At 49.7% G+C, this 24,170-nt stretch overlaps 10 protein-coding genes across 10 annotated transcripts; 5 read left to right on the plus strand and 5 right to left on the minus strand.

Annotated features, from left to right (window-relative positions):
* Positions 1-299: 299 nt before the first annotated feature.
* On the minus strand, positions 300-1,698 carry BDV37DRAFT_272794 (uncharacterized protein; the record flags this gene model as incomplete). Its single annotated transcript, XM_032084944.1, has 4 exons — positions 300-544; positions 610-1,198; positions 1,268-1,393; positions 1,453-1,698. 4 exons carry the CDS (start codon positions 1,696-1,698, stop codon positions 300-302), a joined length of 1,206 nt encoding a protein of 401 aa, XP_031939799.1.
* A 621-nt stretch (positions 1,699-2,319) lies between these two features.
* Positions 2,320-2,805, plus strand: BDV37DRAFT_272795 (RidA family protein; the record flags this gene model as incomplete). Its single annotated transcript, XM_032084945.1, has 3 exons — positions 2,320-2,371; positions 2,433-2,506; positions 2,581-2,805. The coding sequence occupies 3 exons, from the start codon at positions 2,320-2,322 to the stop codon at positions 2,803-2,805; spliced, it is 351 nt and encodes a 116-aa protein (XP_031939800.1).
* A 335-nt stretch (positions 2,806-3,140) lies between these two features.
* Positions 3,141-4,545, plus strand: BDV37DRAFT_295336 (uncharacterized protein; the record flags this gene model as incomplete). Its single annotated transcript, XM_032089846.1, has 2 exons — positions 3,141-3,723; positions 3,791-4,545. Exons 1-2 carry the CDS (start codon positions 3,201-3,203, stop codon positions 4,543-4,545), a joined length of 1,278 nt encoding a protein of 425 aa, XP_031939801.1. The 5' UTR covers positions 3,141-3,200.
* Positions 4,546-4,736: 191 nt separating this feature from the next.
* Positions 4,737-5,564, minus strand: BDV37DRAFT_295338 (HpcH/HpaI aldolase family protein; the record flags this gene model as incomplete). The annotated part of the gene is made up of 1 exon (XM_032089847.1): positions 4,737-5,564. Exon 1 carries the CDS (start codon positions 5,550-5,552, stop codon positions 4,737-4,739), a length of 816 nt encoding a protein of 271 aa, XP_031939802.1. The 5' UTR covers positions 5,553-5,564.
* Positions 5,565-6,131: 567 nt separating this feature from the next.
* BDV37DRAFT_295341 (major facilitator superfamily domain-containing protein) lies at positions 6,132-7,764 on the plus strand (the record flags this gene model as incomplete). The annotated part of the gene is made up of 1 exon (XM_032089848.1): positions 6,132-7,764. The coding sequence occupies one exon, from the start codon at positions 6,132-6,134 to the stop codon at positions 7,644-7,646; it is 1,515 nt and encodes a 504-aa protein (XP_031939803.1). The 3' UTR covers positions 7,647-7,764.
* Positions 7,765-7,825: 61 nt separating this feature from the next.
* Positions 7,826-9,730, minus strand: BDV37DRAFT_272799 (fungal specific transcription factor domain-containing protein; the record flags this gene model as incomplete). Its single annotated transcript, XM_032084946.1, has 1 exon — positions 7,826-9,730. One exon carries the CDS (start codon positions 9,728-9,730, stop codon positions 7,826-7,828), a length of 1,905 nt encoding a protein of 634 aa, XP_031939804.1.
* Positions 9,731-10,659: 929 nt separating this feature from the next.
* Positions 10,660-12,197, plus strand: BDV37DRAFT_252415 (uncharacterized protein). The gene is made up of 2 exons (XM_032082418.1): positions 10,660-11,038; positions 11,091-12,197. Exons 1-2 carry the CDS (start codon positions 10,924-10,926, stop codon positions 11,945-11,947), a joined length of 972 nt encoding a protein of 323 aa, XP_031939805.1. The 5' UTR covers positions 10,660-10,923; the 3' UTR covers positions 11,948-12,197.
* Positions 12,198-14,404: 2,207 nt separating this feature from the next.
* Positions 14,405-15,224, plus strand: BDV37DRAFT_295348 (uncharacterized protein). Its single transcript, XM_032089849.1, has 2 exons — positions 14,405-14,579; positions 14,658-15,224. Exons 1-2 carry the CDS (start codon positions 14,420-14,422, stop codon positions 15,161-15,163), a joined length of 666 nt encoding a protein of 221 aa, XP_031939806.1. The 5' UTR covers positions 14,405-14,419; the 3' UTR covers positions 15,164-15,224.
* Positions 15,225-16,046: 822 nt separating this feature from the next.
* On the minus strand, positions 16,047-17,696 carry BDV37DRAFT_159673 (uncharacterized protein). The gene is made up of 2 exons (XM_032079140.1): positions 17,297-17,696; positions 16,047-17,238 (listed from the first exon to the last, which is right to left on the minus strand). The coding sequence occupies exons 1-2, from the start codon at positions 17,661-17,663 to the stop codon at positions 16,172-16,174; spliced, it is 1,434 nt and encodes a 477-aa protein (XP_031939807.1). The 5' UTR covers positions 17,664-17,696; the 3' UTR covers positions 16,047-16,171.
* A 1,384-nt stretch (positions 17,697-19,080) lies between these two features.
* Positions 19,081-22,913, minus strand: BDV37DRAFT_295350 (uncharacterized protein; the record flags this gene model as incomplete). Its single annotated transcript, XM_032089850.1, has 7 exons — positions 19,081-19,404; positions 19,468-20,297; positions 20,331-20,570; positions 20,601-20,733; positions 20,764-20,828; positions 20,859-21,890; positions 21,950-22,913. 7 exons carry the CDS (start codon positions 22,911-22,913, stop codon positions 19,081-19,083), a joined length of 3,588 nt encoding a protein of 1,195 aa, XP_031939808.1.
* Positions 22,914-24,170: the final 1,257 nt, after the last annotated feature.

Below are 24,170 nucleotides of genomic sequence, written 5' to 3' on the forward strand. Positions count from 1 at the left end.
CCTACGAATTTGAGCAACCGACCATTCAAGTGTCAGGAAAATCGATACATCAGGTTGTAGTGTCTGGAGGCAACTAAAATGCACATAAATAGAAATATCCATCAGGCGTCTCTGATCGTCATAGTATTCTAAGAATCCAAGAAGGACACCTGGACAAAAATATAAACAAAGCCATCAAAGCCTGAAGCTCAAATAGGAATCATTTATTGCATATAACTTCATAATTTAGAAACAAGTGTATCAGTGCTACTTTGCTGCGTGAACTTGTATATTATCGCACCCACCCCCTGTTTAACCCTTCATACAGGCAGGACAACTTTGACACCCATGTACTCCCGCTGATGCATGACCTTGCCATCAATGACGACTTGATGCGCACCAACTCTGTTATTCACTGTATCTGTCGGGTCTGTACACGTAGCGATTTGAATTTCGCGCCATTGGCGGTTGGTGGGCACAAGCTTGCCCTGTGATGTGAGCTTCTTGAATTCCTTGTAGACGCCTTGCTCCTCGACGCAACCTTCTCGTTGGATAAGTTTCGAATCTAACCAGAACCATTAGCCTACTTTGCTTACCAGTGATATCTGCCTCGAGTTGCCGTTTACTCACCTTGGGCAGGAGCCATACGCAGATCTCCAATGGAGCTGTTAAACAATACCAGTGACAGGCGCTCCTCGTTCAACTGATCTGTGGGCGGTCTGAAGACACGGTGGCGAGTAGCCTTGAAATGTCCGCCCGAGACAATCTCCAATGTGTCGCCGATGTTAATAACAAGCGCTCCAGGCTTGTAGGGCACGTAGTACCATTGTTCGTCGCGGCCCCAAATCTGGAGACATGAGATAGGAACCGAGAATAGCAATGTCGTCAAGCCAAAGTCTGTGTGACCATGCATGCGAAGACCCTTGGATGCTTCCTGAGTTTGTTTCTGGACGGGGCGGAAGAGGGCATGACGAAAGTAGCCTTCGCCAGTCGGGCTGCCGTGTGATTGTACATTGTTCCAGAGATAGTCGTCGGGCAGCTCCAGGACGCGCGACAGGACGGTGAGGAGTCTTCGGTTGACGGACTTAGTGAGATAGTTGCTGAACGCCTCGATCTCGTCCATGAATGGGTGCAGACAGGTGGGCACGCGGTTGATGTCTTCCCAGTCAGGCTTGTACCAGTTGAACTGTTCAATACCATCAGGTGCTCCACGGTGGCGCTGGAGAGTAAGGATGACGAGTTAATATCCAGCTGAGCAGCTTACAAGTCCAGGTCAATGTCCATTTACCTTGAATCCATAAGGGTGCTTGTAGCCAGACCATTTCCCGCTGTCAGGATGGAAAAGCAGCCGCTCCTTGTCCTCCTCGCTGATGTTATTGTATAGGTATTGTGCAAGGGCGAATTGGCGATGGAGCTATTGGACGTTCTAAAGTCAGTGTCTTTTTTCTTCTCTTCGCAACTTGACTCTCTTACCTGTTCTAAAGAAATTCCGTAGTTCTCGAGGAACAAAAAGCCGTCATCACGGATAGCCACTTTGACCTGCTGGACGAGGTCATCGACAACAGCTGGGTCCTCGGAGTCTAGGAGTGAAAGGTCGATTGACTTGAGCTCGGCAAAGTTGTGCTTTTCCTTGGTGACAGGGGGTGGAACCCATTCTGGAACAAAAGGCTTGCCAGCGAGGTCGGCGGATGGTGGGTTGAAAGGGGCTGCGGGTGCCATGACTTAGTTTGTATGTTGAATGATATTTGTGTGAGATGCTGGATAGAATGACTAGGTGAGGTGTCACAATTGAGGGTTTATAACTTCTTCAGTGTTCTATGATGAGGGAGGCCTACATGTGGTACCTGAAGTCATACAATGCAGAAAGACGAGCTCCTCGGTCAAGCAAGAGGAGCGCAAACATGAGTTCGGATGACCCGCTATTGGGTTGTGCACTTCATCGTGTCTCCACTAACATGATTGGCATAGCAGGTGCTCTCTGCAGCATTTCCGATGATTCCATGTCCGATAAGCTAGATTCTCCACCTGATCGAGCTCCTCCCTGAAGTTTAATTAATTAAACTGTCGCTAAGTGCAAGCGCAATCGTTAGGTTCCGTGGGTTATAGTTCGGGAGGAGCTCCTCCCAGATAGGGCTGGAGGAGCTTCGGCGGAGATCCACTCGGCGTTATCGCGATGGATAGCAAGAGGGGGGGACCGATAGGGAATTTTAAAACAGCGATTTCCACCATTTACTTCTGTATCATCTACCGCATACGAAAAGTCATAAGGCAATTATCTGAAATCTATTTCCCATTGTCCTACACAGAATCTCTGTTTCTCCTTTGTGATCCTCCGCAAACATGTCCCGGCAACTCATCTCCAGCGAAAAGTTCCCCCCCAAGCCTCATAATTGTAAGTAAATCCTGCGGGAATACAATGCCACTTGCTAATCACACTGGTATTCGTCTCATAGGCCCCGCCGTCAAAGTCCCGGGTCTCGTCTTCTGCGCAGGCCAAACAGCGACCGGCGAGATTAAACAAGCAACAGTGAGTCTTTACCGTCCCACAATTCTCTATTATCTGTCTGTACCATATAACTAACACACTCATGATGTTCACAGAGAACTGTTCTACAGAATCTTAAAGAAGTTCTCGAGCTCTCTGGATCATCGCTTGAGCAGGTGGTGAAGTATAATGTCTACCTCGCCGATATGAAGGACTTTGCTGCAATGAATGAGGTGTACATCGACTTTCTTCCAAAGCCGATGCCGTCTCGCTCGTGTCTCCAGGCTCTGCCTCCAGGCGATGGAACGGTTATTGAGATTGAATGCATTGCGCAGGTTTGAGACAATTCATATAGAGGGTTTCCATAGAACATACAATAAGATTATTTAAATTGATGGTTCTGCTGTTGGTCAGCCCTTTAGCCTTTGGTCTCCATATATCGTATTACCTTGTTGTAGTTATAGGAATACCAAGCGTACTTGTTGTGGTTGTATATACTATGGAGCGAAAACTATGCCAAGAAGATGGTTCCGAAGTTTCTCCAGGACTAATGCCAAGTACGATCTAACGATATATGGACTAGTATTTATTGATATGTCTCTTTGCAGATAACCGTGGCCAGCCTGAATTATTTATCTTATATTCTTTACCTGCCACGTCACTCTCCTTGCTACCAGTCAAAAGTGCTACACATTCGCCCTATATGTAGGCCGTAAAGATTATCACTCAGGCATAAATGAAGCGGTCACGCTCTTGTTCATCTACATTTTCAGCTATAAAACAACATAAGCCGGCTTCCCCGACCACTCGTCTAACATGTAGTGCTCTCGAGGAGCACAATAATAATACCCCGTCTCTCCCCCCTTGTACGCTTTTACAGATAGCTTCAGAGAAGAGAACACACAATTTATCAGACATTCCAATAATACCTCCTCCTTCCACACGCTCTTCCCAAAGGTCGCGATCCAGCAGTCCGGTTAGGCCCAGTGATGCACAATATCGCGGCGGCCATCTTCGGCGCGCCAAGATCTTCGTGGGCGACGAAATACCCGCAAGTATCAGTTATTATGTCGATACAAGGATTTTTCATAATTCAACCAGCTCTGGCGATGATCACCTGCACCAAGTTTCGGAAAGGCTCTGGAGGAAGTCCAAGGAACTTGAGAAAAAACCATCCGGGGAAGCCGAATGGACAGAAGCTTTATACGCAGCCATCAACGATTTAAAACTTGTAGAATTTGAGGCTGTTCGTAACCGAGGCAAGCTAGCACTTCCCCCAGTCGCTAGTTGAGATTGGGCATTTTTATATCCTAACTCCGTGGTTAGATTGGCGTACAGATTTAAAGCCTCCAGTACACAACCCTCGCCCTACCATTCCACGCAAACGAAGCCAGCGAGATCAACTTTTGCAGGAGAATGCCGCCACTGACAGTCTTTACCCTTCCCCGGATCCCTCACGCGCAATCGAGCCAACTATTCCCGTGTTCAGGCTGAAGGATCCCCGGCCAGATATATGCGTCGGGCTCTCGGACGATAGCTTAGCAGATTCCCTTGAGCACACAAAGAGCCGTGACATCGCACAAAGCCTCTCGTTCGATATGCAAGATACCTCTACGCTAATTAGTGATCCGCATGTCACCCCTTTGGTCCTTCGTTTTCCCTTTCTGATAGTCGAGGCAAAGGCCGGTGCAACCGGAGGGAACCTCTACCAAGCCCAGAACCAAGCTGCAGTAGGTGGCTCAACGGCCCTTCTGATACTCAAAAGCCTTTCAGATCTTGTAGATAGTCAGGATCTGAATAGAGAAAACCAAGATTGCGTGGAAGCCAGTCCTGAATCCGGTCAAGCTACTCCGGACATCAAGTTAAACCTAGCCTTTTCTATCACTACTGAATGGCCAGTTCATGAGTTATGGCTTCATTTTCGAAGCCCTAATGAAGACTTCCAGATGGTATGCATAGGGATCTGGAGGACAACTTCGAAAAACGGGTCGCTGAATTTCTTGCGTCACCTCTCAGCTGTCTTGAGCTGGGGTAACGGCGAGTTCAAAGATAATCTAGTTAGCATTCTTCAGGATTTGTGACACAATGCATGCTCTATCTAGTAAAAGTGGCTATGTGCGAAGAAGCAAGATCTCAGTTTAATGCACAAAAAGCAATATTTTATATCTAAGCCGACCGTATAGACCTAAAATGGGTATGGGTATATTGTTAGATTCACTATCTAGTCTATAAGCCCTGATTCATTACCGATATCAACATAACCTCCAGTCTCTCACGACCGAGCAACCTCAAACTCCGAAATGTACCAATTCTGAATGGCTTTGGTATCGCCCGTAATAGCAACGGTGTCATATCGCTCTCGGGCCTCCTTGGCCATAGTACCGTTGTTAACCATACGGCCAGCCCACTTTCCATGTTTCCGCGCCGCCGCAATAATCTTATCGACAGCAGCGACAAACTCGGGCTCATCTCCACGGGCGGGCACATATCCAAGAAGCGACTGCGCCAGGTCATTCGGACCGATGAAGACGAGGTCCACTCCCGGGACGGCACAGATGGCATCGACGTTTTCGACGCCCTCACGCGTCTCTATTTGGATCATAGTCAGGATTGTCTCGTTGGCGGAGATCATGTACTCCGGGGTGGTGAGGCCATGGCCGATAGCTGGGAACGCTGAGCCTTGGCCACGCACCCCCTGCGGAGGGAATTTGGAGGAGGCGACGATTTGTTGTGCCTCTTCTGCGTTGTTGATCTGCGGGACCATGATGCCGTGTGCGCCTGTGTCTAGAGCGCGCTTGATAATGTCGTGGGCGGGGCCACGGATGCGAATAATGGGCGAGACCCCGAGCGCTGAAATGGCAGAGACAGAGTTGTGCATTGAGTCGTCGCCAATGTGGCCGTGCTCGCAGTCAATGATGATGCCGTCGACACCCGTTAAGGCAACGATCTGGGCCATGCGAACGGAGGGAATGGCCATGAAGGTCATTAATGGGTATTCTCCCGCCCTGATTTTGTTCAGGAGCCTCAGACGAGAGTTGACGATCTCGGTCGTCTGAGGCGTGGGGTAGGTCTTTGTTGGGGCTGGCATTGTGTTGTGTGTATCTGTGAGGAGCTGATGATAGTGATAATATGAGTAGCAGCTGGTGACTATGTGTCTTTTAATAAGGGTGGTCTATCCATGAGCGACACTGACTTGCTTATCTTGCAGTATAGGGCTCGGGTCATCTCCGACAGCGGGCGGGAGGAGCTCCTCAACGCTTTTCACTCCTCCCGATAAGACCCACTCGGTTTTATGTACCCCGGATTTGAACCAAAGGTCTAATTGTCCTGGTAAGATTTCCAATTGGACTGATATCTGTGGTGCTATTCCCCTCTTTCTTTATCTATGCCGCCCCACTAGCGAACCTTCCGCGAATCATTTGACTCACAGCTCCTCCAACAGCCGTCGTGGTCAATAGCCGCTCCATTGCCTGCACCATGACTCCCTGATAACAGCCATTCCGGAGCCCTTTATTACGAAGGCAAGGGGAGGAGCCCTCGTTCAGATTCAATTCTCACTCAAACAGAGACCAGCTGCCTGCAACCGGTCCATAACATTGGAATCTGCTGGTGTCGAGCAAAGAAAAACTTGTTGACCTTGATATCTATCGCACCCATAGCTACAGCCATGGACACCAAAAAAAGGCCGCTATCAATGCATAGCGATGACAATATCTCCGCTGCAGAAGGGCAACTCGATGTCCCTGACGCGGCATATAGCCGGATGCCAGAGAGCCTTCGCAATCTCAGCCGAGACGAGATCAACACCCTCAACAAGAAAATTGTGCGAAAGGTTGACCTTTTTGTACTGCCCACCATTGGGATCCTGTACATTTTGAACTACATCGACCGCCAGAATTTGGCCGCAGCCAAGCTCCAGGGGATCATGGAAGATCTCAACATGACCACCCAACAGTTTGCCACCGCAGTTTCCATCCTCTTCGTCGGCTACCTGCCCTTCCAGATTCCTAGCAACCTTATTATAACCAAGATCTCCCGGCCTGGCATGTACATCTGTGTTGCTGTCGTGATCTGGGGCTGTATCTCCGCTGCCACCGCGGCAGTCAAAACATACGGCCAGTTGCTCGCTGTTCGAGCCGTTCTCGGAGTGGCGGAGGCTGTCTTCTTCCCCGGTGCGATCTACTATCTCTCTGCATGGTACACAAAAAAGGAACTCGGGAAGCGCATTGCGGGTCTCTACATTGCACAGCAAGTTGGCAATGCCTTCGGCGGGCTCTTCGCAGCAGCCATCCTGCAACTCGACGGCACGCACAACATTGCCGGTTGGGAATGGCTCTTCATCATCGAAGGCAGCGCAACAGTCGGCATGGGGGTGATATGCGCCTGCATCATGCCCGAATTCCCACACAACAGCCGCATTCTATCCCAAATCGAGCGTGACCTCGCCGTATGGCGCATCGAGTCGGAAGCCGGAGCAGCAGAAGGCACAGAGAACGAAAGCGTACTACGCGGCTTCGCTAAAGCCCTCTCCGACCCCAAACTCCTGCTCCTCATCTTCGCAAACATGCTCTCCCAAACCCAAGGCTCTATTGCCAACTACTTCCCCACACTCGTCGGGTCCCTTAACTTCAACAACACCATCACCTTGCTCCTCACTGCCCCGCCCTACATCCTCGCCGGCGCAGTCTACTACGTCCTCATGTACTACTCTGACCGCAAGAATACCGTGTACCCGATCATCCAGCTCTGCGTGGCCATCGCCATCGTCATGTACATCATCCCCATGGCAACACTGAATGTCGGTGCCCGCTACTTCTCCATGGTCATTTTGCCCTTTGCATCCGTCGGCCCGCAACTTCTCCTCTACAAGACAATCAACCTGCATCTGGCACGCCCAGTCTCCAAACGTGCCGCTGCCTCTGCTCTGGTGAACGCTATTGGCGGAACCTCCAATATCTGGGCGTCGTATCTCTACTACGCGCCGCCGCATTTCTACGCCGCCTTCGGGACGCTGATGGCGAGTGCGGTTCTACTAGCAGTGACGATGACCGTCTACCGGTGGCTGGTCTTGCGGGAGAATAAACGCTTGGACTCGGGCGATCCGGAGCAGATCGCGAAGGTTGTCCGCGGTGGTGTCACGGAGGAGATGGTGCAGCTGAATTGGCGATACGAGATGTATTGATTTTCATGATGTTCCTAATCCATGGGATTCCCCTGCAGTAGCAGATCGCGTATACATAATTTACTTTTCTCACCCGATCGGACAATACACATCATAGTATGCCAGTAATCACAGTAACTATAGTATTAACCCGTATATAGCGTACACAGTAATGAAACTCAGGAAGCAGGAAGGCCACCTCAACTCCCCAACCCCTCCAAGCAAGACAACACAAGCCTACCCAGCATCCACCTCTCTCTCCGGCGAAAGACTTCCTTCGCCCACCCCAGCGCCCCCTCCACATCCCCATCCGCGATGCCAACAACGCGCATCGCATTCGGGATGCCGCCACGCACAAGCTGCCACGCAATCAAAAACGCCTTGTACGCATACACGGCCACCCACGGCGCCTCGCTGTCCGGCTCGCGCGTGGTATCCAGATAGCGCAGGAACCAGTCGACGTGCGGCTGGATGGCTTTCGCCGTGTCAGCCTCCCACAGGAACTCATACGACGGCGCGAGCGAGGTCGACTGGCTCACCACGGCATCCAGACTGGCCGCCACGATGCCGCCCGTGTGCGCCGGCGACCACAGATGCAGCTCGATCATGGCGGTCTCCCATGTTGCGATGGCGTGCATTGCCTTGGCGGTCTCGGGCTGCGGCCGGATAAACGGGCCCAGGGCGAGGAGCGACGAGCGCAGGGCGTCGAGGCGGTCCATGCTCAGCATGCCGGTCATGGTGGACCAGCCGGAGACCTCACGCGCGCTAGAGATGAGGAACTGGGCGATGTTGATGGCCCCGTAGGGGTCGAATGGCGGGATGGAGTCTGGACGCGCGTCGGAGGACAGGAACCGGCGCACTGCGTCAGGGTATGGGACTGCGGGTCCGGGGTTCCTGGCGACGAGATGGCGGTGCGCCCATTCGGCAGCGGAGGGTGCGATCCATTGTGCTTCGGGGCAGGGGAGGTCGTGTTTCACTTCTAGATGCGAGATGGAGCGCGGGATGGATAGGAATTGGTACCATAGTGCGTCGATCTGGTGCACGGCGAAGGAGGTTCGCTTGTGTGACTCGGCTTTGATGAATTCATGCCAGAGCGCCTCTAGATCTTCGGTCGTGGAGGTTGCGGTGGGCATGGGCTGCATGAGACCTCCTGCTCGCGCGAGGGATATCATGTTGGAGTGCATCTTGAGGCCGGATGATGATGAGTCGCCGCAGAGGTACATCATGGCGCATATTTGGAGGAGCAGATATGATTGGATGAGGGTGGTATTCTGCTTTGGGGTATCGGTTCTGCTTTCCTCAGCGGTGGTGAGAGCACGGGCGTGGTGGAAGCAACGGACGGATAGGTTTGCGCCTGAGCCGGCTTGATCGCCAGACTCTGGGTCTTCGCCGTGCTGATAGCCGAGGGAAAGAATACTGAGGAGTAGGTGTAGAGGGATATGTGTGGCGTCGAATGTTGGTTGGTGCAGAAATGGGAGAAAGTGCGAAATATGTTTGAAGAAGAGGTCACAGCCGCGTGTAATTTGCGAATGTGATGGGGACCAATCGAACTGGTAATTCGATGGAAATGTATCAGGGCTGCCTTGGCTAAACTGGGCGCCGGGGATATTTGTGTCAAATGAAGAAGGCTGTGGTATAATGGCAGATTGCAACTGGTCGTCAAGTTCGTAGGTCGGCTTCAGAAACGACGTTCCCAGGAGCAGGTTCCGTTCTAGTTCTATCGCATCTCGCACCATACGGCCCATACAATCTGACTCGTTTATTGAGGGCCCTTGGACGGATGGACCTGTTACAACTTGTTCCCTATGTACTTCAGCTGTGGCTGGGCGGTTAGTTGGGCTTCCTGCGTCGTGGCCATGGAAGAGTGGATGCTGCGTCTGCGGCAACGGCGTATTCCAAATTCCACCATCCACCTCTAGCTCACCCTCATCACCCGAATTCTGCAGGTGAAAGCCATCTTGACTGTCTGGCGACGATTCAGAAGACAGGTAGACATCATGTCGTTGCGGTCTCCGCGCGTCACTGCCTGGTCTAGAGACGATCGGCTCACGCAGGGACCTTTTCGTCGCCCGTCTCTGCTCATACTCCGGATGCTTTCTCTTCATATGTCGATGTCGCAGATCGGGACGTGAGAAAGTTGTCTGACAAAAGTCACAGGGCAGCGAGGCCTCCTCCTGTGAACGGGAATGGAGCTTGGCATGTCGCTTGAGATTCTCATGTCGGGTGAAGCGGCTTTGGCAGACATGACACTGGTACGGTTGATACGACGGGATGCGTCGGTTGACGTGGGAGACAGACATTATAAGAAGCAATTGAATCCTTCTTATGGCGTGACTGCGTCGGTTGTTGAAATGTACCACCGGAGAAAATCCCCACATACTAGTATCGTTTTCCCCGCACGGCCAAGCATCGGCTACTGTCCGGTTATCTGCTCTGCTGTCCTCCCTGCATATCTATCATATCGGAAGAGATAACGTCTGGTATTCTCTTATCAGCTGGCTGTTATCTCGGGGCATTTGCAGCATATACGATGTCACGATGGGGATTGACGACGGAATGCGCAACCGCTGGGACGCATCACAAACCTGTAAATAAAAAATAAAAAATAAAACTTAACTGTTTTTATTTTCTATCATACTACCGATACTACTAGGAATATATCTAAAATTAATCGAACCGAACACTTTGAATAAAGAATTCTCAATAATACGCATTGTGGCTGGGATTGACCTGAATAGGGGGATAGGGCTATAGCAAGCCACACCCTAGGCAAGCTCTGGTGAAAAGCGCCATACCTCGGTTTGCTTTCACTGCCACTCAATATAGACCCGGCATCGCTCATATTAGAAATTAGTGGCATCATGAGCTTTTGCACATACAATCCAGAATTAAAAGACAAGCCTTAGGAACAAGTGGGGCGTGTGGCGGATTTGGTATGTGGGCCGGGTCAACAATCTACCCGACTCGCAAAGACATGCCAATGGTTTGGAGAAACGGATGATGATCTGCAAGCTTAATGAGAGTAGGAGTCGGGACTCGGATCAGCTTCACATTCATGTGTCCACTTGAAGGAGGAGTCCCGCAAGATCGCAAGATCTTCAGTGTTAGAGTAAGAACTGGACAGAACGTTTGCCACCTCTAAAAATATAAAGGGTCTGCAGGGGTAGGTGTTTGTCCTAGAATCAATCATTATCTATCTTAGACATGCGATACGACACCAATATAAGGCCTGTTTCTATTTGCTTTCAAGATTTATTGAACATTTAATCCTATCTCCAAAACTTGGTACACTCAAGAAATGGCAGCGTTCATAGGAGCGAATCTGAACCCTTGCAATTATATTGGAGGTGTGAGCTTCAACCCTGATCGAGACATCCCAGATCTATCAGGAAAGGTAGCGTTGGTGACTGGAGGTATGTCGTGATTCACCTGGGAGAAGTAAGACCACATACTAATTCTTTGCAGGAAATGCTGGACTAGGCAAAGAAACAATTCTTCAGTTGGCCAAACATCGACCACAAAGAATATATCTTGCCGCACGGTCGGAGTCGAAAGCGCAGACGGCTATCAGCTCTATAAAAGCGTCGCTATCGAAGAATGTTGAAATAACCTGGCTTCCGCTGGATTTAATGTCTATTAAATCGATTCAAACAGCGGCACAAAAATTCCACGCAGAATCATCACGGCTCGACATATTGATCCTCAATGCAGGTGTGATGTCTCTTCCACCAGGAGAGACAGAGATGGGCCATGAGATCCAGCTTGGTACTAACCATACTGGTCACTTTCTTCTCACAAAGCTGTTGTTGCCCACATTACTCAAGACAGCAGAAGAGCCCAATTCAGATGTGCGGGTTGTATCACTCGCATCGATCGGACATAATCTGGCCCCCTCTTTTGAGACCATCCTGGATCAAGACCGGTTGAAGAAGGTGAACACGAACACTCGATACGGAGCGTCAAAGGCAGCAAATATTCTATTCGCAGCTGAGCTTGCGCGGCGATATCCTTCCATAACCTCCGTGTCCGTCCATCCCGGGATTATTCTCACTGATCTATACAGCTCGTTGAACGAGCGCTCTACCCTTGCTGCGTTGGGCTCAAAGACACTGAACCTTCTTGGAACGCCCGTTCCTCAGGGGGCCTATAATGAGCTGTGGGCCGCAGCTGGTGCGAAAAAGCAAGACCTCGTCAATGGAAGCTACTACATTCCCGTGGGACATTTGAAGCCATATAATCACTATGCTAACAGCAAGGATATGGGAAAACGCTTGTGGGACTGGACCGAATCCGAGCTACGCAAGTTCAATGCTTTGCCTTGAGTTGTCATATTTCTATTTTCTTACCTCGTTTTGTTTTGAAATCTAAATGTATGTATATGTGTCTTTGGAATGACAAAATATTGCCACTTTTCCTTCTTGGCGGAACCAACCTCGGAGTTTCAGTAAATCCGACAATTAGGCCTCTGAAGATTGTGGGCCAGACTAACTAGATGGAGCACCGGTTGCGAGACGCTCTGATGTTTAACTTTCGGACCTGATTCTCTATCGTGGGGGAAGGCCGTCGAGTTCTACCCCAACCCGTTGGCTCAAGTGTCAGGCTGAACGCGCACCAATTGAATCAGTATAACCTCCATGTTGAGATTATAGTTGTTATATCACAAAACGTAGCTTATACTTGTGAGTTCGGTGTGATTTTTGAATTAGAATGAGAAGCAAACATCCCAGCTGAGCTGATCACAGTAGAAAGGGTGTTTCTGGAATATGTCTTGACAGGTATCAAATGGCAAATTGCCAGGTTTATAATGATTCTTGCCAGGTTCTTTCGCCTATCAAGTTTAACGTAAACCCATGGACGGGCTGATGACTAGTGAACATTGATTCTATAAACCGGTCACGGTGCAGGTGAGGGTTGAGAATGCCTAGTAATGTTGCAATATGCCACGGGTAGTCATGTGGGAGCAGCAACTAGGGTTACTAGTAGTAAGGGCATTGTACAGTAATTATAACCACTCGAGTAATAGATCTTCTACCCTTCAGGGACTGTGTCGGTAACCACAGCGACTCTATATTTCCCGTATCTTGCTTGAAAGTATCCGGCCATGGGCTTGCAATCGGGCATTTAACACTCGATAGACGGGCAATGGGGTACTTAACCTGCAATATATACCTGAATATATCATCGCACGCCTATACCCAAGCTTCCCTCATCCATCACTCCCATCGGACCGTATTGGCACTACATGTATTACAACAAGCTATGATAGAGAATCTTATTCCGTTATCTTTGGTAGCTATGAGGGGGTGAGGAGAAACTTTGCGAATTGCACAAGGCTCATCTTGGAAAAGTCCGGGAAGTGGTATACGAGGTTTTCTGGTCGGAAAACACACTATTGGGAAATGCCGACTAGATTATTTAAAATCCAACATTACTCGTATGAATGCATGTATGCCCCAGGTTAGAACCTCCCTAGCGCTTTTGCAAGGATACTTGCCCCTTATTCTTCGGCATAACCCGCCATCACCGACAAAGACATTCACGGATATCTGCATATTCATGTCGATCTTCGCTGGGGCCCTCCATGGACAGTAGTCACGGTGTCATTATGGAAGTGGTCAAAATGAGGTTGTATGGTGATGTAGCTTCTGGTAGTGCACGGCAGTTACTACATCAGTCGGCGTGAACGGATATCTACGGATATTCATGTTCAATTACGCGCCGCGGAAATTGTTTCTGACCTATCTTCTCGAAGAGAGATGCAGTTCATGCAGTTCTATACATTTCCTTGGCATACTTGAGACTGAAGTTGATATGGGGAGCCACCCAAGAGTTACATGATAATTGATCTACTCAACTTATCGAATCGCGCTCAATCGAACCATACAATGCCGCTAGACCCGGGAAATGAGTTGTGTTTCATGTCTTCAACGCGACCCACACCGGGGATTGTCCAGATCGCCTATAAAACACTCTAATTTTATAGGGTTACATTCTGGTCACGCCAAGAGATTTCCAAAATGCTCTGCACGCTCCCCCTTCCAACGCTCTCCTAATGGATTGTTCTTCGGCCCAATCATAAGAGGATCTGATATCAGCCCTGGAAATGAGTTTGCATGCAGGACATAGGGCGATGCGACAACTAGGGCTTAGCCTGCTCGTCGATAATGTACCTAAACAGAAGGTGGACAGTTCTTCAGAAACCCAACCATGAATCCTGGCGCCGATGTAACGTGACGAAACTGAGCCTGCTGCAAGTTCTGCTTAAGCTCATTTCTCTAATTCACGTTTTACGTACTTGGAATTGATAGGCATCCAGCACCGACCTGTGTGATGTGCTGCTTTGGTAACGTCCAATTGTGACATCGTCGGCATTTCGCCTATACACAACAATGAATATTATCGATATGCGCTGTAATTGCCTGTGCGTGTTGATCGTATCCTATTCTAGGTGTCTGTATATTATACATCACTCTAAGCGCCGTCGAATGTCACCGTCGAACAACCTCAACGTGATGTATGGGACGGACAATTTCCATGGATGGGGTTGCAGTATCCACACATCATAGCATCCAGTATCATGCCTCACATTTAATTAAACAACGTAGCATCGGAGGATCATTACATATCCGGCGAGGGTAACAGGGATATGAGACAAGATATCAGTTCGTCAAACCACGAATATATAAGAACACCAACTCGCGACCAAGACATTGGCATCTCAGAACGTGCCTCCATCTCAAGCCAACACCCTCACCTTGTCCAACAAGCGCAACAAAGCCCCCAGACCAAGCAAAATGCATTTCACCGCCTACATCGTCGCTGCAATCGCAACCGCCAGTACCGCTCTGGCCCATATGGAAATGATCCGTCCTTTCCCTTTGAAGAGTCAGTTCGATCCCAAGAATGACTGGTCGAACATTGACTACGACAACACCTCCCCATTGGAGCCAAATGGTAAGACCCGTAACCGGGTTGAGTCCCTTATCCCTTCGAGATAGCCCAGCCGGATCTAATCATGGCATCCAAACACAGGATCCAACTTCCCCTGCAGAGGCCACCATAAGAACGCCGCCTGGCGCACCGTTGCCAACTACACCGCCGGCCAAAGCGACTACATGAAACTTGCGCCCGGAAACAACCACCGTGGAGGCTCCTGCCAGATCTCGCTCAGCTACGATAACGGCGAGACCTTCCGTGTGATCGAGTCGTACATGGGAGGATGCCCCCTCAAGCTTGAATGGGACTTTGAGATCCCCTCGTTCGCGCCCGGTGGCCAGGCGCTGTTCGCTTGGAGCTGGTTCAACATCGAGGGAAACCGCGAGATGTACATGAACTGCGCCCAGGTCGAGATCGAGGGCGGCTCTGACTCCACGCAATTTAATCAGCTGCCCGAGATCTTCACGGCGAATATTGGAAACGGATGCAGTACCGTCGAGGGCAAGGAGACTGTCTTTGCACACCCCGGTGACAGTGTTGGATATGCTGGAAAGGTTTCGCCAGGTGACGCTCCTTTCCCCAAGTGTGGTGGAAATGCCTAGTAAGGGGGAAAAGGCAGAGATGGAGGAGATTACTTTCTGATGGCTGGTTCTTGTGATTGATTCACTTTTGTCTTGTGATTTATTCTATTCTTTACAGCGGGTTGATCCTGTATATATTCTTGTTTCTGGAAACGGGAACTATTTGATCTGCAGTTTTTTGTGGAGAATTTGAGACCCTATTGTATAGGCATCTTTGGAATCCGGTAAAGCAAACAGATTTGTTATTGTTGTAGATTAATTCTATGCTATAACTGTCAGTGGAGGCTCCTCCATCTCTCTATTGGCGTGATACTATCAGTCGCAAAGTATGTGTCCGGAGTTTTACGTGCGGCATTCAGCATGCTACATGTACTCTATGCAGCATCCTCACGCTCGTATTCTATTTGCATGCTGAATGACTAACAATGACAAAAAGAAAAACATACAACAGGAGGGATTCGCTGGTGGTCACCCACCCAACTACTAACCTCCCGGCGTGTGGCTTAAGTACGGCTGAGCGGACGGGAAGCCCTGTTCTCCACACCCTATGGTCGTATGTACGAGCTTAGCATAAGTTATCGTTTATATTGGTAACAACATATACGGATATGTCCAACTATAATGATCAAGCTTGCCCTGACCACCAATGCCTCGCACGCCTCCCTCGATTGTGACAGCGACATGAATATGAAATAACTCTGCCGAAGCCCTAACCCTATCTAACACGATATCTGTATCTAAATATATCTCAAATAAAATCAATTGCCACAGTATGCTCATGATCCCGTTTCTTCAGCCGTATGAAGTCCGTGCCGAGCATATATATATATTTGTTCCTGAGGGATGTTGCCTTCTTTTACTGCTTTCCCCAAAACACATTCTAAAATTGCATTCCGATATAGATTAGGATCAAAGCTACTTTAAAGACCGGAATGCCCTCTGGTGCCACACGGTTCGCCTTAATATTTCTCTCGGCCCAAAGCTGGGTCCTCTGCCGCGTCAACCTAACCACCCCATGTTTGCTTGCCGTTAGTAGTTGCGTACTCGGCCACCATGCGTACCATTCCGTTGAAGTACGGACATAAGATCCACATAACTCTGGTAGTCCGCTCCCGTTAGAAACGCGGTGTGGGTGGCCTCTATGGCAGAATATCTCGCTCCATACTTGCTGTCCACCTCACAGTATGGGAATGCTTTTGCGTCGGGCTCCCTCTCGAGCTTCTGGCGTACCCGCTGGACCAACCCGGGATCACCCCACGTATCGTCAAGGTCAAGCATCTGCAGTTGACTATCTTTCCATGTAAGCTGAAAGTTTGTAAGCCGAGAAAAAGGCTCCTGTGCCAGAGTGGCAAATAGCTCTCTCCAGTCGATCGGTTGCCCGTATTGCCATGGCCGCTCGCCACTTGCAAAACAGTCCTCGAACGCAATAGACTCCAACGTGGTCTTGTGCCGAACAAGAAAGTCGCGCAGCTCAGAACAGAGGATAATGTTCTTCAATGTAACTTTCCGCAGCCTTGGCATTGTCGCATTTCTTAGACCGATGTCCTCGCAATACGGTTGCCCTCCGTTTCCAAGCGATGCCGTTTCCCGGGGATCGAAGGAGAATTCTTCCACGGTGGCGAGGTGGTTGAAGAAGAAGGGCCCTAGGTAGTGTGAGAAATCGCTGAAGATGGGTTGGGTCATCATTGTCCAGCCAACGCCATTATCCCATCTCCGTATAGAGAGATTGAAAGTCGTAAGTTGTGATAGGAAGGACTGGAATGCGTCGGTTGTGAAAATTGATACCATGAAAATGTTCAGATCGCGGAATTCGATGGATAGGGGTGGTTGACCACTGGATGAGGAGTGAGTGTAATTGGATACGATTGCGTGAAGGCTTGCTGCCATCAGTCCGCGCCAGGCATTTTCACTCTCCTCAGATGGAGCGTTCTCGGGGTAGAATATATCACTTTGAAAGTATTCGATCAATAGGTCATCGTCGTAGTCGAAGGGAAATTCGATCACGAGTTTGTCAAGATTACTGAACATGCGTAGATTGGATAGAACTCGGTCAACCTCTGGGGGATACACCTTCTCCAGGGGCGAGCTCTGCTGATCTGCGGAGCGAATGGTTAGATTCTCTGGCATTCGTTGTTGTCATTCTGTGCCACATACCCGTCTCACAAATACCAATGTAGCGCAGCGTCTTGACACATGCAGCATGCTTCCCCCGACTGATCGCAGTGATTGACTGGGCGCTTTTTGCCGTATTGTATAATTCGAGGTTGCCCAATATGGTGGGAGCAAGCAAATCCCGAAACCATGTGCATGTACTACTCATGTTTATGAGATCAGGAAGATGACGTAGTCTCCGGGCTATACGCTTGGGTTTCCAGAAACTATCAGGGTCCTCATCATCGTCCTCTTCTTCGTCCGGTTCAGGCTCTTCACGAAGAATGTCAAGCACAATATACCACACATCAACCCCGAGCGAGAAAAGCGGGGACACATGTTGGTCGACTGAATGAGTTGCTAGTGCCATTGTAAAACGATTTCATCTATGGTGGGAAACAACCTCCTCTTCACAGAGCTGGCGTCAAGGCCATCTATATATATGTACCTTTCGTTATCCCAGGCGACCTGTTGTAGTAGAAAAAACAGCATTTTTTTTGTTGGCGCCTAAGCCAAGACAGTAGCGCTTGCCTGCCTAGAATTGAGATATACGACTATCGCCGAGGCTGTCGTAATTAGCGTACTTCTCATCCCATCATGCCGTAAATTAACAAATGGCTTCGATCCCAACTCCAAAGTTGAAAATCTTGCATTAGTGGCTTTACCTAGCATGCTTTTGGTGTAGGTTTATAATGATAAACGCAATACTACTATTGTTTATAGCGAGGTCAAGGCGGCTCCATCCGGGATGTGAGCCCAACTAGGAACAGGAGACGAAAGCAGTGTACATACAAAATATAACTGGGGTTAGCGAGGGGCAAACTCCACACCATTCTGCTGACAAGTTCGTTCTAACCCGGTTCCGTTGAAGCCATCATCAACGATCCCACCCGTTGATCAATGCCGAGTATACGTAGGGTCAAGGTGCTCTCAGCAGGAAAAACACAACAAGATGCTGTATGGTAATGTTCAATTTGGCTGCGAATATATATTTGAAGAATAGTCGATATGTACGGCCATCGTCGTGGTAAAGCGTCACATCCATGCCCTCAAAAAACGAATATTGGCCTGACAAGAAACTAACATGGTGCAAGAAATTGCACGAGTGCATTCACATCCCATGGACCCGGCTACGCAACCCAGACATGTCGACCCCTATTTACAGTGATCCTTGTTTCGAAGAGAGCTACAGGCTAGGCTTAACTAGTGGCGGTGCTGGTTCTCTTTGACCTTTTCGCAAGTAAGTGCAGGTTCTGGAAGACAGCCCGCACTGTCATCATGGAGTGGATCTGCGGGCCGGGTAGCCTATACCTCGGCGGAGCTTCCCACATGGACAATCATTGGTAGATCACTTTCTTTTATTTTCAAAGGAAAATGGAAAATGAAGCTATTCAGAGTAGGGTTCGTCCCGTCTTCATGACTTTTGTTGTAGAGATAGTAAGCATGTTTGCTTACCTGCCTGGCTACCTACCTGAGAACTGGATTGAAATCAGCTGCTTGCCCTTGATGCTGTTAGTGAAACCAGATCTTTAGTATACTCCAATTGCAGCTAGGCAATATTCACTGATGCAACCAACGTATTCTCTCAATGAGAGTACTGCCGTAATTGTGTTAGACTTCAGCTGCGCCGCAGAAAAGGGAATAAGCTTTGCCACCAGCAAAGAGCTCCAGCTACGGATGAAAGATATGACCTGGTTGTTGGAAGGTGCAAGTTGTTAGATATAGATGTACAATGCTTTTCCTTTCCAGCGTCAGTCACCCACGGCTCTATAGACAAAGTCCAAAAGTTAAGGAATGGTTGTTGACTGGCTTCCCTCTTCCAAAAACGAATTCAACCGTGAACTAAATAGTGTATCCACCTCACTCGCATCAATGAATTGAACCACTGCAAGCGTTACCTGCTTATCTGTTCCACATGTGCCACTAGCACAACAAGCCGGGCTCTCGGGCGTGCATCCATTCTCATTACAACTGCATTTACTTTCCGCCTTCTGTGCATAAACCATCCACTGGATGCAGCCATCGTCAGACGACACAATAAAGGCACCGCCGTATTTATCAGCATTTCCTTTATCGCAATTAGAGACAATCTTTTCATAGGCGCTTGTACACTGTTCCGGATAGTTTAGTCATAGTCAGATATGGGGAAGGAGGATACAGACTTTGTCTTTTACCAGCTTGAATCCCTTCTCAGGCCGGCACCCGGATTGGTTGTCTGCCCATTGCAAAGAGGCGATCACATTGATGCCCTTTTGGCCAGAGTAGACATAGTTGTAAGGGGGGCCTTTAGGGCTGAGAGTGTTGCCGGATCCGCACAGCGAAGATACTGCGGAACTGACAGAGTCGGTGTTGAATGACGCGAACGAGCCGTCATTATGCTCCTTAAAGCAATAGACGGGGAACGAACCTGGGTCGCTGACGGTTGGTATAGGTATAGAAGTCGTCCCGGACGGCTGGGAAGAGGTAGTAGTAGTTGGTTTCGTTGTTGTAGTCCCTTTGCCGCTCGCTGTGTATTGGTTGTCGGACCCTAGAGTAGGTATAGGGCCATTGGGGTCCCAAGTCCCTATTGGAGCGGGATCTGTGGTTAGTGGGCAGAGATTTGTTGTTGTTGCTGTGGTCGCTGTTGTGCCCTTGGTCTCGCAGCCGAGCGTGGTGGAGCATTCGGTTGTGAAACATGCTGTTGTACGTGAAGTATCGCCATAGTTCGTGACTGAGCAGCCCACCTTGCAATTCGTTGCTGTCACGCTAGTTGCACACGTCGTTGGTTCTTTTGTGGTTGTAGACCCTGTGTCCTTTCCTCCACTACAACCTTCAGGGTCGTAGCAAGTACATCCATTTCCACTGCAGCTGCTGCAACTAGGGCCCGAACAACCGCAACTGGATCCTAGACAGCCACACCCAGCCCCAGAGCAACCGGTACAGCCAGAAGAAATGCATTTGCAGAACAGTCCCAGAAGGCCTGAGCAGCTACATCCCAAACCAGAACACGCAGTGCAGTGTGGGCCTTTACAACCGCAGTGTCCGTGAGAGCAGGCACAGTGTATTCCTACACAAGCACTGCAATGGGGTCCGGTGCAACTTCCGGAGCTCGGGCTACAGTCCTTGCCTGAGCAACTCACACAGTCCTCTCCGATACAGCGCCCATCGTGACAGTCCTTCCCTTTGCATGCGTTGCAGTCATCTCCAGTACACTTTCCGTCCTCGCAGCCTTGCCCTGTACAACTACTGCAGTCGTCTCCTGTGCAACTGCCCCCACCTCCAGTAGAACAGTCGGCACCTGTACACCCATCATAGCTGGTGCAGGAACTTCCTGTACAAGTGCCTGAGACGCATCCAGCACCGCTGCAAGTTCCCTCCCAGCAGTTGGGACCATGGCAAACGCCATCCTTCCCACAGTCCAATCCAGAGCACCCCAAAGCGATGCAACGGTCACCACTACACTTCCCATCACTGCCACATTGTGGGCCTACACAACCTGCCGTGATGCAGCCAGAGGAGATACATACCCCATCCTTACAGCCTGGCCCAATGCACCCTCGGACAACACAATCACTTGGTCCCGTACAAACACCGTTGAGACACCCAGTCCCGGTGCAGCCAAAGGAGGCGCACAGAAGACCCGTGCATTGCCCGCCTTTGCAGTCAGGGCCCTTGCAATGCCCATTAGTAACCACTGGCCATGGCTGGTCACCGGTAGGTACAGGGGTAGGGGGGCTTGTGGAGCCGCCACCACCACCGCCTCCACTTCCCCCGTCCCCAGCTCCACCGCCATTCGGACACCAAGCGGGCGGAGGAGGACAGGTCTGCGCTGCGTTCCCTCCGGCAGTCGGAGAAGGGGCCAAAACACAAGCTCCCCTTTCGGATTCTAGACCACCATTGAAAGCGCTAACGCACCACTCATAATTCCAAGTTCCCGGGAAGAGAAAGTATTGATCGCTGCAGGTAGTTTCGACCGTGCCGTTTTGCGCAGTAAGCACGCTTGTGCTGTCGTGCACATTTCTATTCCAGAGACGATATCCAGCTGCGTTTGCCGATTTGCCCCACGTCATATGGACCGTTGTTGGATCATTGGCAAAGATTTTCAAATCAGTCGGCGGGGCCGGAGTCCCAGCGCCGGGCACAACGCCGGTAACAATTGCTGGGAACCCTTCACCTGCAGAATTCCACGTTTCGATGGCTATGAAATAATAATGCCCTGACTTGAGATTGCCAATGTGCCCCGAGGTTCCAGTGAAGGCCCCCCCTGTAATAAAGGTACAATCCACCGATTTGTCCCAGTAAAGTACATTATACTCGATAATCGAATCAGTATAAGCGCCGGTGGGAGGATCCCAAGAGATGTCAAAGCCAGTTGTAGTAGCTTTCACAACTACATTACGGGGAGCCGCCGCAGTCTGAGGATGCGCTGTTGCAGACAGTACTGACGTCCAGTCTCCTTTGATATTGTCGCCAGCGCTAGCACGGACCCTAACTTCATACACCCAGCCGTCAATTGGCCAGGTCGAGTCCCATCGCGGTGTAGAGACGCTCCCTGCAGAAAAGTTCGGGATACCACCTTGAATCCGAGACTGAACATCGTAGCTGTATGCTCCATAGACTACCAATGTTCAATTAGCACCGGCTATAGTACCACATCCTGTTACCGTAGGAACCTACCTGGATCCCATGTAGCTGTTACTCCCGTGGCACTGGTAAAGACTTTAAAATTAGACGGTACAGAGAGTGGCCTTCCAGGTAGACTATCAGGGATAGATAATGGGGAGCTTCCAATCTTGAAGTCTTTCACCAGAGTACGAGTAAATGCGTGAGCAATTTGATACTCACCCCTCGCAGTTGGATGAAGTCCGTCATAGCCGGCTGCACATCCACTAGGTTCACAGTCGTAATTCTCCTGTAGCTTGACAAGGGAGATCGGGGAATCGGCTGTGCTCCATTTCGGAATTGAATCGCGTAACAGGGCGTTATATATATTGGTACTGACTGGAAGATCCTCTCGGCCTCCAATGAAGCTTCGTTGCGGTACGTTGGCAATAGCAAACTTAAGCTTTGGGTTGGCAGAGCGAGCGTTGGTGACAAGAGTGTTGATACTATCCAGAGTACCTCCAGAATCACTGTAAAACCATCCCATATCATTAAAGCCCAACATAATGAGCATCAAGTCTGCAGGGTACGTGCTGAGCACATCATAGATCAACCCTTTATCAACAGCAGCTGCACGACCCCAAACTGCGAAATGGTCTTTATCAAAGTCTGAGGAGACATCGGCAGCATAGCCACCGCTCGTCTTTGGCTTTCCAGGCAATGGCTTTTGCCCGTACAATGGAGGCAATGCCGGTGCCGCCGGGTGGTCAGGTTGAACTGTGCCGGTGTACGGCCCGACAAAGTCTACAGCGACTCCCTGTTCTTTGAACCATTGCCAGATACGATAACGCCAGGTGTAGTCACCTTCTTGGCCTTGTGTCATTGAATCCCCAACGATCATGACTCTTAGGGCGTTGCCACGTCCAATCAGACCATTAACAGTCATCCCAGTATCTGAGTCCGTCCTGATAGAATCTCTTATAGCAGCCATCATCTGCAGCGTGTTGTCCTTAGCTTCGTACGTTTGTAAAGGTGGCATAAGCTTGGCAACCTGTGTCCAAGTGTTGTAATCATCGATGGTTGTTGGTAGAGGGATCGGTGGGACACTGGCCAACTGAGATACCTGAGCTGAAATGAGAGATTCTATAGCCACGGCGGACGAGAATGCTATAGTTGAACTAGAGGTTGCCATAGGACCATTGGCGCTGGGCGAAGCACTACTCTCGGTAGCTCGTTGCGCCAACCGCCATGGGAAGGAAATAGCATGAGCCGAGGAGAAGAAATAACAAATGATTGCAAGATAAAAATGGACATAGAAAGTCCCTTGTGTCCTATGTTGCCACAGGCTTCCCTTGTGGTAGGCCATCTTAACTTTGGTCCGACTAAGCCTGACTTGTAGAATCTATGGTGATGGTCGCCAATATATAGTACATTCCTTCTACCTTGTGCACCAAAGACTGTCTGCGCACCTGTCTAGTGCCTTCATCTCACAACTCCATTGATAAAACTCAGACCTTGCTCATGGACGGCAAAGCAGGGGCGAAGGGTACAGTCTAAGGCCGAGTATGAAGAGGTAAATTACCGATACGCTCTATCCTGATCAGCGTGACATCGTGGACGCCTAGCGTGTAAACGAGACCAGGATCTATCACAGATATCTTTCCTCGCACGGCTTGGTTCTGTGCATTGCCGGCTCTCTCCGACGTTGGGGTTCTCTCAACAGGGGTGTGAGCAGGAGGAAACCGGCGAAAAAAGCAATAACAGTTTAGAGTAACCAGATTCGGTCCATGATGCGACGCTAAAAACCAGGAACACGCCATTTTCAAATAACGGGATGATAATAGTATACAATTGGATGATGAATGCGGAGAATGTTTGAGAGATTGAAGTTGGAATTGGGATGGCGGATCACATGAGGACAACAGTTCGCGACAGAACGATTGCACGCTACAGCCATCTGCCGACGTTATCTCGGTTAGTAGATCGTACGGGCTAATAGGATGTAGCATTTACATGGATATCTCGGGTTCTCGAGGATCCGGCGCCAATTATTGACATCTGATCCTCCAATATCGATCGATGCTACATAACTATACCTGATCAGAAAGATTAGATTGCAATCACGGGATTCGGGCCAACATGCGGCGGAACAAGGACCAATCGGGGAACCCCCATGTGGCTTGCTTCCCCTCATCTCGTTTGTATTGTTTAACCTTGAATTCTCGCCGTAAAGCTTAATCGGGAATAGCTGGGCTAACCCATTAATCTATTAATATATCATGGTCTAGACCAGCAT

This window comes from Aspergillus pseudonomiae (genome assembly GCF_009193645.1).
Source record: "Aspergillus pseudonomiae strain CBS 119388 unplaced genomic scaffold BDV37scaffold_50, whole genome shotgun sequence".
NCBI classification, from domain to species: Eukaryota; Fungi; Ascomycota; class Eurotiomycetes; order Eurotiales; family Aspergillaceae; genus Aspergillus; species Aspergillus pseudonomiae.